Source organism: Palaemon carinicauda, chromosome 1 (genome assembly GCF_036898095.1).
Source record: "Palaemon carinicauda isolate YSFRI2023 chromosome 1, ASM3689809v2, whole genome shotgun sequence".
Lineage (NCBI taxonomy): Eukaryota > Metazoa > Arthropoda > Malacostraca > Decapoda > Palaemonidae > Palaemon > Palaemon carinicauda.
In genome coordinates, this window is record NC_090725.1 from 157,494,833 (window position 1) to 157,508,242 (window position 13,410).

The 13,410-nt window shown below is 40.3% G+C and overlaps 1 protein-coding gene across 4 annotated transcripts in view; it reads left to right on the top strand.

Moving 5' to 3' along the window:
- Positions 1–13,410, top strand: part of LOC137652585 (tectonic-1-like) — a 383,029-nt gene that overhangs the window by 107,109 nt on the left and 262,510 nt on the right. For all 4 annotated transcript variants that reach the window (XM_068386069.1, XM_068386072.1, XM_068386073.1 and 1 more), the window contains one exon: positions 11,439–11,572. In XM_068386069.1, the coding sequence (XP_068242170.1) occupies positions 11,439–11,572 (134 nt within the window). The remainder of the gene's footprint in view (positions 1–11,438; positions 11,573–13,410) is intronic.

Consider the following 13,410-nt stretch of genomic DNA (forward strand, 5'->3'; position numbering starts at 1 on the left):
GTCTCCCCTATTCAAGACGTTTCACATCAACATCTTGGAGGCCATGGCGGTCCTTCTCACTCGATCCACATCCGTCTGACTCTGGACAACTCGGTGGTAGTCAGATGTCTCAATCGTCAGGGCTCAAGATCGCCCCAGATAAATCAGGTGCTTCTTCCAATCTTCCGCCTGGCAGAAAAGAAGAAATGGCACCTGTCTGCAGTTCACCTACAAGGATTCCGGAACGTGACGGCGGACGCTCTATCACGGACAAGCACGATAGAGTCGGAATGGTCTCTAGACGCAAGATCGTTCTCCTTCATCTCTCGCCAAGTCCCGGAAATTCAGATCGATCTCTTCGCAACGAGCGACAACAATCAACTTCCTCGTTATGTGGCCCCGTACGAGGACCCCAAGGCAGAAGCAGTGGACGCCATGTCACTGGATTGGAACAGATGGTCCAGGATATACCTGTTCCCTCCCACCAACCTTCTGCTGAAAGTCCTCTCCAAACTGAGAACCTTCAAAGGGACAGCGGCCCTAGTGGGTCCCAAGTGGCCCCGGAGCAATTGGTACCCCCTGGTCCTGGAGCTGCAGCCCAAGCTGATCCCCCTCCCGGGTCTAGTTCTCTCTCAGCAAGTACAGAAGTCGACTGTCTTCGCTTCATCACTGAAAGTCAGGGACCTTCATCTCATGATTTTCTCTCCCTAGCCGCAAAGAAAAGGTTTGGGATCTCGAAGAAAAGTCTAGACTTCCTCGAGGAATACAAGACCGAATCCACACGACGGCAATACGAATCATCCTGGAGAAAGTGGGTCTCGTTCGTCAGAGCAAAAAACCCTACGGAAATCACCATTGATTTCTGCATGTCCTTCTTCATTCACCTTCATGGATAAGGCTTAGCAGCCAACATGATTTCCACCTGCAAATCGGCTTTGACTAGACCACTACTGTACGCTTTCCAGATTGATCTGTCCAGCGATATCTTCAATAAACTACCAAAGGCATGCGCTCGACTACGCCCAGCACCTCCTCCAAAACCTATCTCCTGGTCCCTGGACAAGGTGCTCCATTTTGCCTCCAACTTGGACAACGATTCGTGCCCTCTCAAGGATCTGACTCAAAAAGTTATATTCCTTTTTGCTCTCGCCTCGGGAGCCCGAGTCAGCGAAATAGTGGCATTATCAAGAGACGAGGGTCATATCCTGTTTACAGACTCAGGAGAACTTACCCTCTTCCCTGATCCGACGTTTCTCGCGAAAAACGAATTACCCACCAAGAGATGGGGCCCCTGGAGAATCTGCCCCCTGAAGGAAGATGTCTCTCTATGTCCAGTAGAGAGTCTCAAGGTCTATCTTCGAAGAACTTCCGACTTTGGTGGAGGCCAACTCTTCAAAGGAGAAACATCGGGTAGCGACCTGTCACTGAAACAACTAAGAGCGAAAATCACCTACTTCATTCGCAGAGCGGATCCTGTCAGTACACCCGCAGGTCACGATCCTAGGAAAGTCGCATCTTCTCTGAATTTCTTCCAGAGAATGGATTTCGAAAGCCTCAAGAGCTTCACAGGATGGAAATCTTCGCGCGTTTTCTTCAAGCACTACGCGAAGCAAGTGCATGAAGTCAAACATTTCGTGGTAGCCGCAGGTAGTGTTATGAAACCTGCAGTTTAACTCTGCATAGAACAGTGAGTTACTTGGGACTTTAACTCTACGGGTGCCTGTGTTGACCCTCGTGTGATACATAGTGATTTCATGGACACTTAGTGTTTCTCATAGACTGTTCTTTACAAGGTGAAAATGTCATAGACTTCACATGAGTGCCACATGCCTAGGGCATGATGTGTTTTTCCCTTTTTTAAAGACTGACGTTCCTCTGGAACTTGTGCTTTCTAATTATTTGAAATTTCTTTCAGATTCAAGATTGAAGTCTTCTAATTTCTATGTACATTATTTATTATTGTAAATTAACTTTACATCCCTTATTGCATTTATTACTATTATAACCTGCAATTGCGAAATAAAATGTCTATTTTATTACTTGTGCGTCTCTTTTCGCTCCTATTTACACTATGAAATACATGAATATCATAGTTTCATTTACCCCTTTCTTTGAAATGAGAAGAATAATATGTTTTGTCTGTATTATATACTCACCTATGCTGTGTAATATTCCTAATTGAATACTTACTTACGCCATACCTTCGAGACCAGATTGTTCTCTAACCATGGAATATAGTGACTAACCATCACTTATCTACTGTTGAGAATGTTCCTACACGAATATTGACCATTCTGTCTTGTCTCCGAGTCCTTCACGAACTCTCCGCAGGGTGAGTAGCCCTTCGATGACCACTTTGAATTTTGGTATAACCCGTTGGGCTCTTCTCTGCCGGGGGGGCAGGAAGCTGGATCCCCACGGAACCTCTACCGAGGTCACATTACATACCTCTATTCAAAGCCCTTGGCTCTTACTCTAATAGGGGGAAAATTTCCACAATACATTGATTCTCTGGTACTCTTCCATCAGGACGTCATGGCTTGAGCCCAAAAAACGGATTTTGAGCGAAGCGAAAAATCTATTTTTGGGTGAGATGGCCATGACGTCCTGATGGACCCTCCCTCCTATTCTAGTCCAGCCTTTCAGGCCCCGCCCTGTCCTGCTGTATCATGGAGATTAGCAAGTAGCTGGCATCAGGATGAGGACGGACGTGACGTCATTTAACAATGGCGCCCGTTTGTTTACGTTTCGAGTACCAAAAGTAGCCACGGACGAGTGTAACTGTGGAACGGCTCCCCAGTTATTCTCCACCTTTTCATATCGAAGTGTTAACTCTATATGGGGTGCAGATAGCTATGTGGCGTGTTAATACATGCGTCCCCTGTTGATATACGATGTCTTAAAGGGAAACCTTTAGGATACTCGCACCAGAAGTAAGAATTCTGTGATAACCTGTGGTTTAATTCTCTGGGAATATCCTTGTAGTTAATATACCCAAGGAAGCTACCAAAAAGGAACCTTCCATCAGGACGTCATGGCCATCTCACCCAAAAATAGATTTTTCGCTTCGCTCAAAATCCGTTTATTACAAATATTTTACTTGCCGTATCCATATAAATTCCTAAATTCGTAGCAAGGCGGGAAAACTTTTTTTTCATACATTTAATCAACAATAGCAAAGAGCCGCTATTAACAGTATGGTAATTTACGATAATTCTAAACTGTTACGAAAGATAATTGTCCTTTCCATATCAAAAATACTTTTCTTAGCTGCAGTTATAGGTCAACTTGTACCCACCTCAATTATGGAACCATTTGGAAAAAGATAAAAGAAGAAGAAAGTCCTAAGCTGGTTTTTAAAGTCATCGAATTAGGTTACCGCTAGACCGTTCGCTATGATAGAGATGGTGCGAGATTGTAGAAGTAAGGAAAATTGAATCATGCTTGATTTTTAATAAAACTGAACTTTGTGAAACAACAAAGATTTCATTTGTTAGAGAGATAGAGAGAGGTAAGAAATGAGGGGGTAGCGAAAGGTATCCTAGAGAGAGAGAGAGAGAGAGAGAGAGAGAGAGAGAGAGAGAGAGAGAGAGAGAGAGAGAGAGAGAGAGAGAGAGAGAGAGAGAGATGATGGTTTTAAATGTACTAAACAATAAATATGATAAGTTATAAGACATTGGTGCTTATGTAATATTAACTGTATAGATGGTTTGAATAAGTTAAAAAATGGTATAAACAATGCTTTGTTATTGTATTCGTACGCTCATATTCTTGAGAGCGAGAGCTAGACATCAGCTGATCTGATCACAGCCAAAAGTTAAACAAAAATAAGTCAGCAATACTCGATTTATAAAACATTTCCGAAATTTAAAACAAAAGTACAGGGTTTTCTTAAAGCACAATTAACTATTTAAATAGTAGCAATTTTCTAGAATAAAGTGAAGTTTCCTAAAAATAGTGGTTTGCTGATGAAATCGGATGTCATATTTTAAGCTAAGATTGAAATGGATTTACACGGTATAATTTTTTTTTTATATTTAATTGACACTTTTTAATAAAATCTATTTTGGGTTCTTCATCCACAGTATACTTACGCAACTAATAATAGTCATGTTAATTAAATTCTTAAACTCGGTTGTAATATGTGAGCTAAGATTTTATTTCTTACACACATACAGAGAGAGAGAGAGAGAGAGAGAGAGAGATTTGACACACACACTCACTCTCTCTCTCTCTCTCTCTCTCTCTCTCTCTCTCTCTCTCTCTCTCTCTCTCGGAGAGAGGATTTTATAATTACACCTTGTACTATACAAAACAAATCATTGTAAAGCAAATCTATACCGTTTAGAAGATAACAAAATATTGCCGACTTGTTACCGAAATTTACGCTATTCACTGCCGATAAACGAACCCAGCCTACGTGTGAAAACCTTGAATACCCACAGGGAAAACTAAAGCTTTTATATATGCTATACTAAATAAAAATAATCCTTGCATATACCTTCATTAACAATACCATTAAAATTATCGAAAGGTTATAGAAAGATAAAGATTGCCGAGAATGTAACCACAATTCTGTTTACATTTTGTCAGCTGGGTTCGCATAGTTAAAAGTTGATTTCATTGTTGATATGGAGTTTTTTCCTTAAATAGGCTATTTATTATGAAATTATGTTAATAAATGTAAGATAACATTTATTATCAAGCACTGTATTTAGGGCTACCAATATATCCAAAAAGACAATAGATTTGATATATTTTGTAGTGCTTGACTCGCAGACTGAACAGCTTTGCAGAAACAATTTTTTTTTTTTAAACTACCGACCGTATAAATGGGGAATCGCATAATTCGAACACGCATAATTCGGGACCCTACTGTACTTCGAAGGCAGTTTGCCCACCTCTATTCTCCATCTTCTATATGAATTGGACCCTCTTTAAAACAGTCGTGTCAATTGATATAAGGATAATCATTTACCTGACCTCTAGTTGGAGAGTGATTTAGTAAACTATCTTGACCCAATCATTATGTCTCATAAAATAAAATCTCTAAATTTACGTTATTCATTAAATTGTTATCACTAAATTAAAATTACTATGTGGTTTAAAGTTTTTTCATATGGTTCAATCAGTTTTAACTAAATTCAATTATTTGCATGTATAAACTTAATATGTTAACTAACTTTGTAGTAATGTCGTATTTGAAGTGTATTTTGTACACTAATAAAAGAAAATTACTAATACATCATCTGTCAGATAATCGACTCGTGACTGTTTGTGGATAAAAGTATGTAAAATATTATTCGAAGGATTTACTAAGCAGTTAATTCTAGTGCTTCAGATATATCTTTTGCAGAGAAGGCTATGCTCATTGTTTATATAGGAAAAAATGACAGTTAGTTTATTTCTCCCTTATCTACAGAGATGGGGTTGTACTGTATTTAATATTCATTTTGAAATCAATCACAATTATCAACTAGATACGAAGTAACATTTATACTACCTATCCAAACTTACTCTTTGCTACAGGATAAATAGTTTGCTTTTTGTTATTTTGAGATTGTAATGTTAGTGATACAAGGTTTATTGCAGTTTCAGATTTTTGGTATTATTTTTACTTATTTATAGATTTGTATAAAAGCGGGGATGATAACAATAATGACACGCCTCCACCGTCGGACAACACACAGTGCTGAGCTTTACAAGCTCTCAGCACCACTTGATTCCTTCTTTAAGTTTCAGGAGTCCAATGAATCCCCCCATAATAATGGTAACTCTGGCCGGTTACTCCATGTTAACAAACTTAACCTAACCCCCCAAGGTCAATGTAATTTGATAATTTCAATGGCCTTTTATTCATTAAGGGTTCTAAAAGTATACTGCGCTCTACAGATTTGAAAGCCTCACCCAGAGCCTCAAAATCTCTACATACTCCAGTTCCTTCTGCTGCTAAACCCTTACAGTCTACAATTCTACTTGCTCTATAGCACAACTAGATTGTGAAGCAGAAGACGGAGCAGCTTTTTCTGATCCTAATATCCTTCTGGTTGCAAAAATGAGTGCTTCTCATTAGCGTATGATTCCTTTAAAACTCTTAGGGGGTTAATGACATTTCAAGTACAATTGTATGTTTTTATGGCATTTTAACTCAATAACTACTCGTTTGCTCATCTTTTACAGTGGGAAAGCACTGAGGTTAGATATCCTTTGCGAGGAGTATATCTCACGGTTCTTATTAGCAATTAGGCCTATAGTACGGTAGGGTCCTGAAATATGCGAGTTCGGATTGTATGATTCCCATTTTATGTACTGTAGTCACTAGTTCTCAAAAATAAGTTTTTTGTATCTGCAAAGCCATTAAAGGTTTTTAAGTAAGTGATGATAAATGTAACCAAACCATATTTACCTTAAATTTTATTTGCATAATTTCATAATATATAGCCTATTTTGGGAAAAATTTAATATCAACAATGAAAACAACTTTTATCTATGCGAGTCCAGCCGCAAAAATGTAAACATTCTCAGCAACCTTTATCTTTTTCTTTCTCTAACCTTTCAATAATTTTAATAGTAGTGTTAATGATAGTAGCAATCACATTTAGATTAGCATACTAATTTTTCATTAAAAATCTATCATGATTCAGATTATCCTAATTTTTCAAATCTCGCACCATCTTCTCTGTCACATCGAACATTATATCAGTAACACAAACGTTCGATTCCTTGGCTGGTTGTATAACTTTCAGTTTAAAACTAATCTAGTACTGTCTCCTTTTTTTTGCTGGTGGTTCCATAAAGGATTTGGGTACAAGTTGATACAGAATTAAACTAACTTAAAACAGAAGTTAGGAAAAATATTTTGGAAATGGAATGTACAATTATTCTTAGTAACAGTTTAGAATTATTGTAAATTATCATACTGTCATTAGTGGTACTGTTATTGTTGAATAAATGCAAACAAAATGGTTTTCCTGTTTTGCAACTTGTGGAGAAATTTTTTATGGATACGGTAAGTGGAATATGTGAAACATCATATTTACTAAAAACTCTTAGTAATATTGTTATCAGTTCAATGTGTATGTTTGTTATGGTTGGCAATGAAATGTGAACAAATGAAAGGTTTCTGTTTTATGTGGAGTGTTTAGGAAAACATTACAGTATATGAAATTGCATTCATATGATTTATCTTACAGTTCTAAAGAAAATGTAAATAAAATGGATTTTGATTAAAGTGAAAAAAGGGATTTTGACGAAGGAAAAATCTATTTCTGGGGAGAGACCTGTGACGCCCGGTGAAAAAGTCCTTCTTTCTACTTTTTCTGATATAAATCTTCCAAATATACCAGAGAAAATTAAAAGCATGGAATGCAGAGGTTACTACCCTCGCGCGAGCACTTCGTGAGTGTCGTGTATACATCAGGGGCGTGTGAAAACCACTATTCACAGGCTGTCTTCCATTTAGATAACTCCTCCATCAAAGGGAAGGGCCGTAACAAAGACCCCAGAAACCACAGTTGGACCACGCCACGTCACCCACACGAATGCCTTCTAGGTCATCCTTCTGCAAGAACATATGGCTTGGCAAGGAAAGAGTGGGTCCGTACAAAAATAACCGGGAAGGGTTTCACCGGGCGTCATAGGTCTCTTCCCAGAAATCCCAGAAATAGATTTTTCCTTGGTCAAAATCCCTTTTCTGGGTCGACCTGTGACGGCCGGTGAAAATGTACCAGAGAATGCCTTCCAAGCCCAATAAAGTAATAACATAATGAGGGGAATACAATCACCATGTACGACAATAATATAATAATGTAAGTAAACGACCAATTACCAACTAGCCAATGACATAGGGAACGTAAGGCTAAATAATTATGACGACAAGGAATCAACTGAGTGTCGAATCGCAAAAGGCATCAAACCTTACATGTCTAAGCATATCTAAACATTAAAGGAATGGTAATTACAATAACAGTTAAACCATAGGAATTAAACATGGCAAATACCATAGGCTAACGAACTACCCAGGAGAGTGGCGACGTGGTGTGAGTGGCGGGTAGGAGGGAGAAGAGAAGAGATGGAAGAAAGGAAGAAGAAGAGATTAATGGGGAGGGATAAGGCTCCCCGCTGCCATCGTCGGGTATTTAAGGGCCTGTAAGATCTTTAGATAGTGGCGTTTGACAACCATAGGGGATTTCCAACCCATATATTTTTTAAAATCATCAAAGTCCCTGTTCTGGAAGTAATTGTTGGAGGTATCTACTGTCCGTATATCATGAGCCTGGGGAAATGATTCCGGATTAGTATGTTTAATGAAGTAGAGGATTTGTTGCCTGATACCGTGAATGGAAATAGTACCTCCTTGTTCCCTGATAACCAAGGGGCCAGATGAGCGGGTGGCAGTTCTAGCTAAAAAGGCCTTGAGAGTAGTGACTGTACACAGAGAAAAGATCCTGGGGAAGAAGAATAATCTTCCGAGGGGAGCACCTATTTTGCGGATCCTCATTTTTTAGCTAGGAAAGCTTTGTCTGGAGAAAGGAGTACTTCGGCTGAAGGGAGGAAATCTATGTTTTCCGGGTTTCGTGAGAGAGCTGCTAGTTCTGATGTTCCATCACCTGAGGCCAAAGCTGTTAGAAATAAAGTCTTCCTAAGAAGAGTGATATAAGAGCAGGATTCATTGTCCGTGTCCATCGCAAGTTTGAGGACACCGTTCAGAGACCAAGAGTCCTTTTGTGGCCGAACCGAAGGTCGAAGCCTAGCACATGTTTTTGGAATTGATGAGAAATAGGAATCAGCTAGGTTAATGTTGAACCCAACAAGGAAGATCTTCTTCAAAGCTGACTTGATGGTGGTTAAAGTGCTAACTGTTAGGCCTTTGTCAAATAGGAACCTCAAGAAAGAGATGGCTAAATTCGGGGACATACGAGTATGGTCTGAACTCTTAGGGAATCTGCTAGTTGTTAACGGCCGAATCATATTGGCGAATTGTCGAGTCCCTTTTGTTCGATTCGATGAAGAGACCGTTTTCCGGTTCAATGTTCGCGTCTCTACGAGCTGCAAACTTCCTGTAGTCCACAAAGTTAGAGTTTTGGCTATCCTTGAGTAATCTGACACAGTGAGTTTGGATTACTTGGGTCAGTTTGAGGAACGGGATCCGGATGGGACGGAGTTTCAACTCGAGGAGGAGAGGAAACCAACTGTTCTTGGCCAGTGAGGTGGTACTAAAGCCACTGCCCCCCGGAAGGAGCGTAGTTTGTGTAAAAGTTTCATTAGAAGATTCACTGCGGGAAAAAGGTAAATCTTCTTCTAAGGGTTCCAATCCCGGGGTAATGTGTCCATGGCATAAGGCTGAGGGTCCAGGGTTGGGGTCACATAACAAGGAAGTTTGTGATTCATCTGAGTTGCGAATAGATCTACCTGGAGGCCCGGAACCAGCCTGAGTATCCACCGGAATGAAATTATGTCTAGAGACCATTCTGACTCCAGTGGTTTCGTCCTGGATAGTGAGTCCGCTCTCACATTCTGGACTCCCGCTAGGTGAGTTGCTGACAGGAACCAGTTCTTTTCTGTTGCCCAGGCGAAGATAGTGACCAGGATCTGATTCAGGTTGGGTGACTTGGATCCTTCCCTGTTGACGCAGTGTACTACGTCTGTGCTGTCTGACACTACTCTGATGTGGGTCGACCTCGGAGGAGAGTCTCTCTTCAGGGACAAGAACACTGCCATGGCTTCGAGAACATTGATATGGGACTGTTTCATGGCGGGTGACCAAGAGCCCTGAAACATCTGATGTTCGGAGTAATCCCCCCATCCACTTAGAGACGCGGCTGTATGGAATGTCACTTGTGGAGGTGGGAATTGTAGAGGAACCGATTTGGAGAGGTTCTTCGGTTCGGACCATGGGCGTAGTCTCATTTTCAAGACAGAGGGGATCTTCGAGACCTTGTCTCTTAAAGGTACTGTAGCTCTTTTTCTCCAAACTCGATTGAAGTCTTTGAGTTTGGCTTTTAATAGGAGATCTGTTACTGAAGTGAATTGGAGAAGGCCGAGGATACTTTCTAAGGCTCTTCTGGACACCTGTTTGTGTTTGAGAAAATTCTTGATCTTGGAAACTATTTCTCTTACCTTTTTGGAAGGGAGAGACAACGTGTGCTTCGAAAGGTCCCACTGAATGTCTAATCATTCTAAGTGGCCTGATGGTTGCAGGCGAGACTTTTGGAGATTGACCCGAAATCACAGGTTGTCGAGAAATCGAAGTACTTCCTTCGTAGCTCTGTTGCCTTCTATGGCCGACCGGGCCCAAATGAGCCAACCATCCAGATAAGCAATGATCATCTGTATCTCTTGGTTCCTGAGTCGTTCTAACACTGTCTCTCCCAGTTTCGTGAATATCCTGGGATCAATGTTGAGGCCGAAGGGCATGTCTTGAACGTAAAGGCTTTCCTGCCTAGGCGGAAACCCAGATAAGAAGAGAAGTTTCGAGCTATAGGCACAAGGTAATAGTCGTCGGTAAGATCGACAGAGGTGGTGACGGCCCCACGGGGAAGTAAGGTCCGTACCTGAGAGATAGTCAACATCCGGAACTTGTCGCAGAGAATGTAAGAGTTTAGCTTGACAAGTCCAGGTCCACTCTCAATGCCGACAAGCCTTTCTTCGGAATTGTGAACAGGCGGCCTTGGAACTTCAGTGATCGATCCCGTTTGATTGCTTTCTTCTTGAGTAACTCTGTGGTGTACTCTTTCAGGATGGGAGTGGATTTCTGGGAGAAGGTCACTGGTGGAGGAGGAGGACCTTGTGGCCATTTCCACCTCAAACCTTTAGAGATTATGCTATGAGCCCACGGACCGAAGGTCCAATGGTCTCGAAAGTGGTAAAGTCTCCCCCCTACCGGGACCACCTCGTTGTGAGGGAGTGAATCTAGGTCCTTTCCTTCCCGGAGCCCCCTTTTTCCTAGGTCCGCCTCAATGGCGGAACTGTCTTCTACTCCTGTAGCTTCCTCTCTGGTGTCCCACGAAAGGAGCCTGAGGGTTCGGAGCTAGGGCTGTATGCAGGCGAGGACATCCAAACGGGGTTGGGCTGTGTACCTGGGGAATCAGTGAGGTAGACCACCTGATGAGGGGGATTCGGATGCATAGACGTCGAATCAGAGGAAGACTGTGATGACGGGTGGGTAACCGACTATCGATTCACTCAAAATCCGTTTTTTAGTCTAAGGATTACGCATGTATATAAGTCTCATATATGTTTGCGAGGGCTAAAATGGTTATGTCAAATCTCCACTGGTAATTAGATCTCTCACCCCAGACTATAGTTAATACTTCTAGGATTTGTAACTATTACCAAGTTTCCCTTTAGCAAATTGCATTGTACAGTATTTAAGATATTTCATATCTCTTGTGATGGTAACTAGAATAGTTATTATTGTAATTTATTTTGTCTTTATTATTATTGTTCTTCTCTCCCAGACTCGAGATACTGTTTTCAAGAGCACATTGTGTTCAGCAACCACACTGAATACTCTGTCTCCTTTGCTCATCCGGGCATCCTTTGCATCGCCACTGACAACTTGAAGCTCCGCACGACATACACCTCAGTGAAGGTAGGTCATTCTTGAAAATAGGAATATGTAGATCTTTTTTTACCTATCACAAACCTATTACCTTAACAGAGCTGATTTGTGGTTAAGGGCACTGTATTTTTGACAAGTCTAACCTTTAACTATTCACATGCTGATTATTTATGTAACCTTAGTATTTATCTGTGTTATAAAGCAGTTTCCAGAATGGAGTTGAATGTGAAGGAACAAGTCTGGTGCATTTATTACAGTAGTCCTGTAATTATTCATGTAATTCTCTGTATAGATGAGACTGTAGGCCTTCAAAGATGACAGACCTGTAAGGAAGTTGTGTCATCAGTGCACTATAAGCCATGCTTTTTAGACATTATTTAAGGGTCTTTGCAGTTTTCTCTCGGCTCCTAGATGCACTCATTTTTTAGCCTTCTACCATATCTTTGTTCCCACTAACTATCTTCTTATCTTACTCTGAAGCCAATTAACTTTTCTTTATGCACTGAATGACCTCCCAGGCCCCATTGCCAGGTCATATATAGTACCTCAAATTCATAAACACAGTCCAAAGAAAATAGAGATTTTCAAGAGGTATGACTCCATAATTGATTGGTACGTTCATATTAAAACTGAGGAGGAGGCTAGGAATTGGGTTTCCTGATGTTGCAAACAGACTGTAGACCTTAATGATTGATGTGGTTTGGAGGTAGAATGAGAAGCAAGGAAATGCAGTCAGTTAGTTGTAGGGAGATGAATGAATTTCCAGGAATCATGGAAAAAGGGAATAGATTAAAACTTGGACGAGAAGAAAATTAGAATAGAAGTGAATAAGAGTGATTATAACTAGTGATCTAATTGACTCTGTGAGGAAAAACAGTAGGCAATAGTAATAGCAATGTTGGAGATTATCTTATTACTGATGCTGCTTTAGCCTCTGCATTACCCACTTAGATTATGAAAATGCCGTTGTTTTTCCAAGTTGTGGATGATTGTTTTTCAGATAACACAAGAAGTTTTTACTTAGGGCATTAGATGGTTTCAATGGCTTAGAAAATGACTTGCCCTAGTGCTTCCTATTTTATGCAGTTTGTAATTTGTTTTTGTTTTTTGGCAAATTTTCATGAGCTAATATGTTTTTTGCCAGTTTTGTAAATTCTATAGAAATTTCATACATAATTGAAATACTATCATTATTCTGATCAATAGGTTCCGCTGTTATATTGTTAGGTTTTGGAACTAAACATATAATTTTACCTAGCCAGTGTGATACATAAAATCACATTCTAATTTAACATACCAAAGCCTAACTTGAGTATAGCAAAAGGCTAAATGCTGGAAAAATCTTAGTACATATATCAGTCAAAATTTATGTAACTTATATATAAATCATGGACTAAATTTAGGCTCAGATATACAGTTGGCATCAAAACTGATTCAACAAATTTTAGAGGAGTTTGTTTCAGATTCACTAATTGACAACTACAACACGTATTTTCGGGCTCAAGCCATGTCGTCCTGATGGAAGGTTCCTATAAGTAGCTTCCAAGGGATATATAAACTACAGTGATATTCCCAGAGAATTTACCTTTAGGTCTCCAGAATTCTAACTCCTGGCGCGAGTATCCTTAAAATTCTCTTAAGGATATCGCATAAATCAGGGGACGTATATCTTGATACGACACATAGCAATCTTCACCCCGAATAGCGTTTTCCCCTCGAGGGGAAAGAGTGGCAAATTAGAAGGGGAGCCGTTATCAAGGTTACCATTCCTCCCATACTACTATTGAGTATCTAGATGGCGCTGTATCCAAGATGGCGCTTATTCCTATTTTTGTAGCGAATTCGCACGATGGTGTTCCCTGTTGATA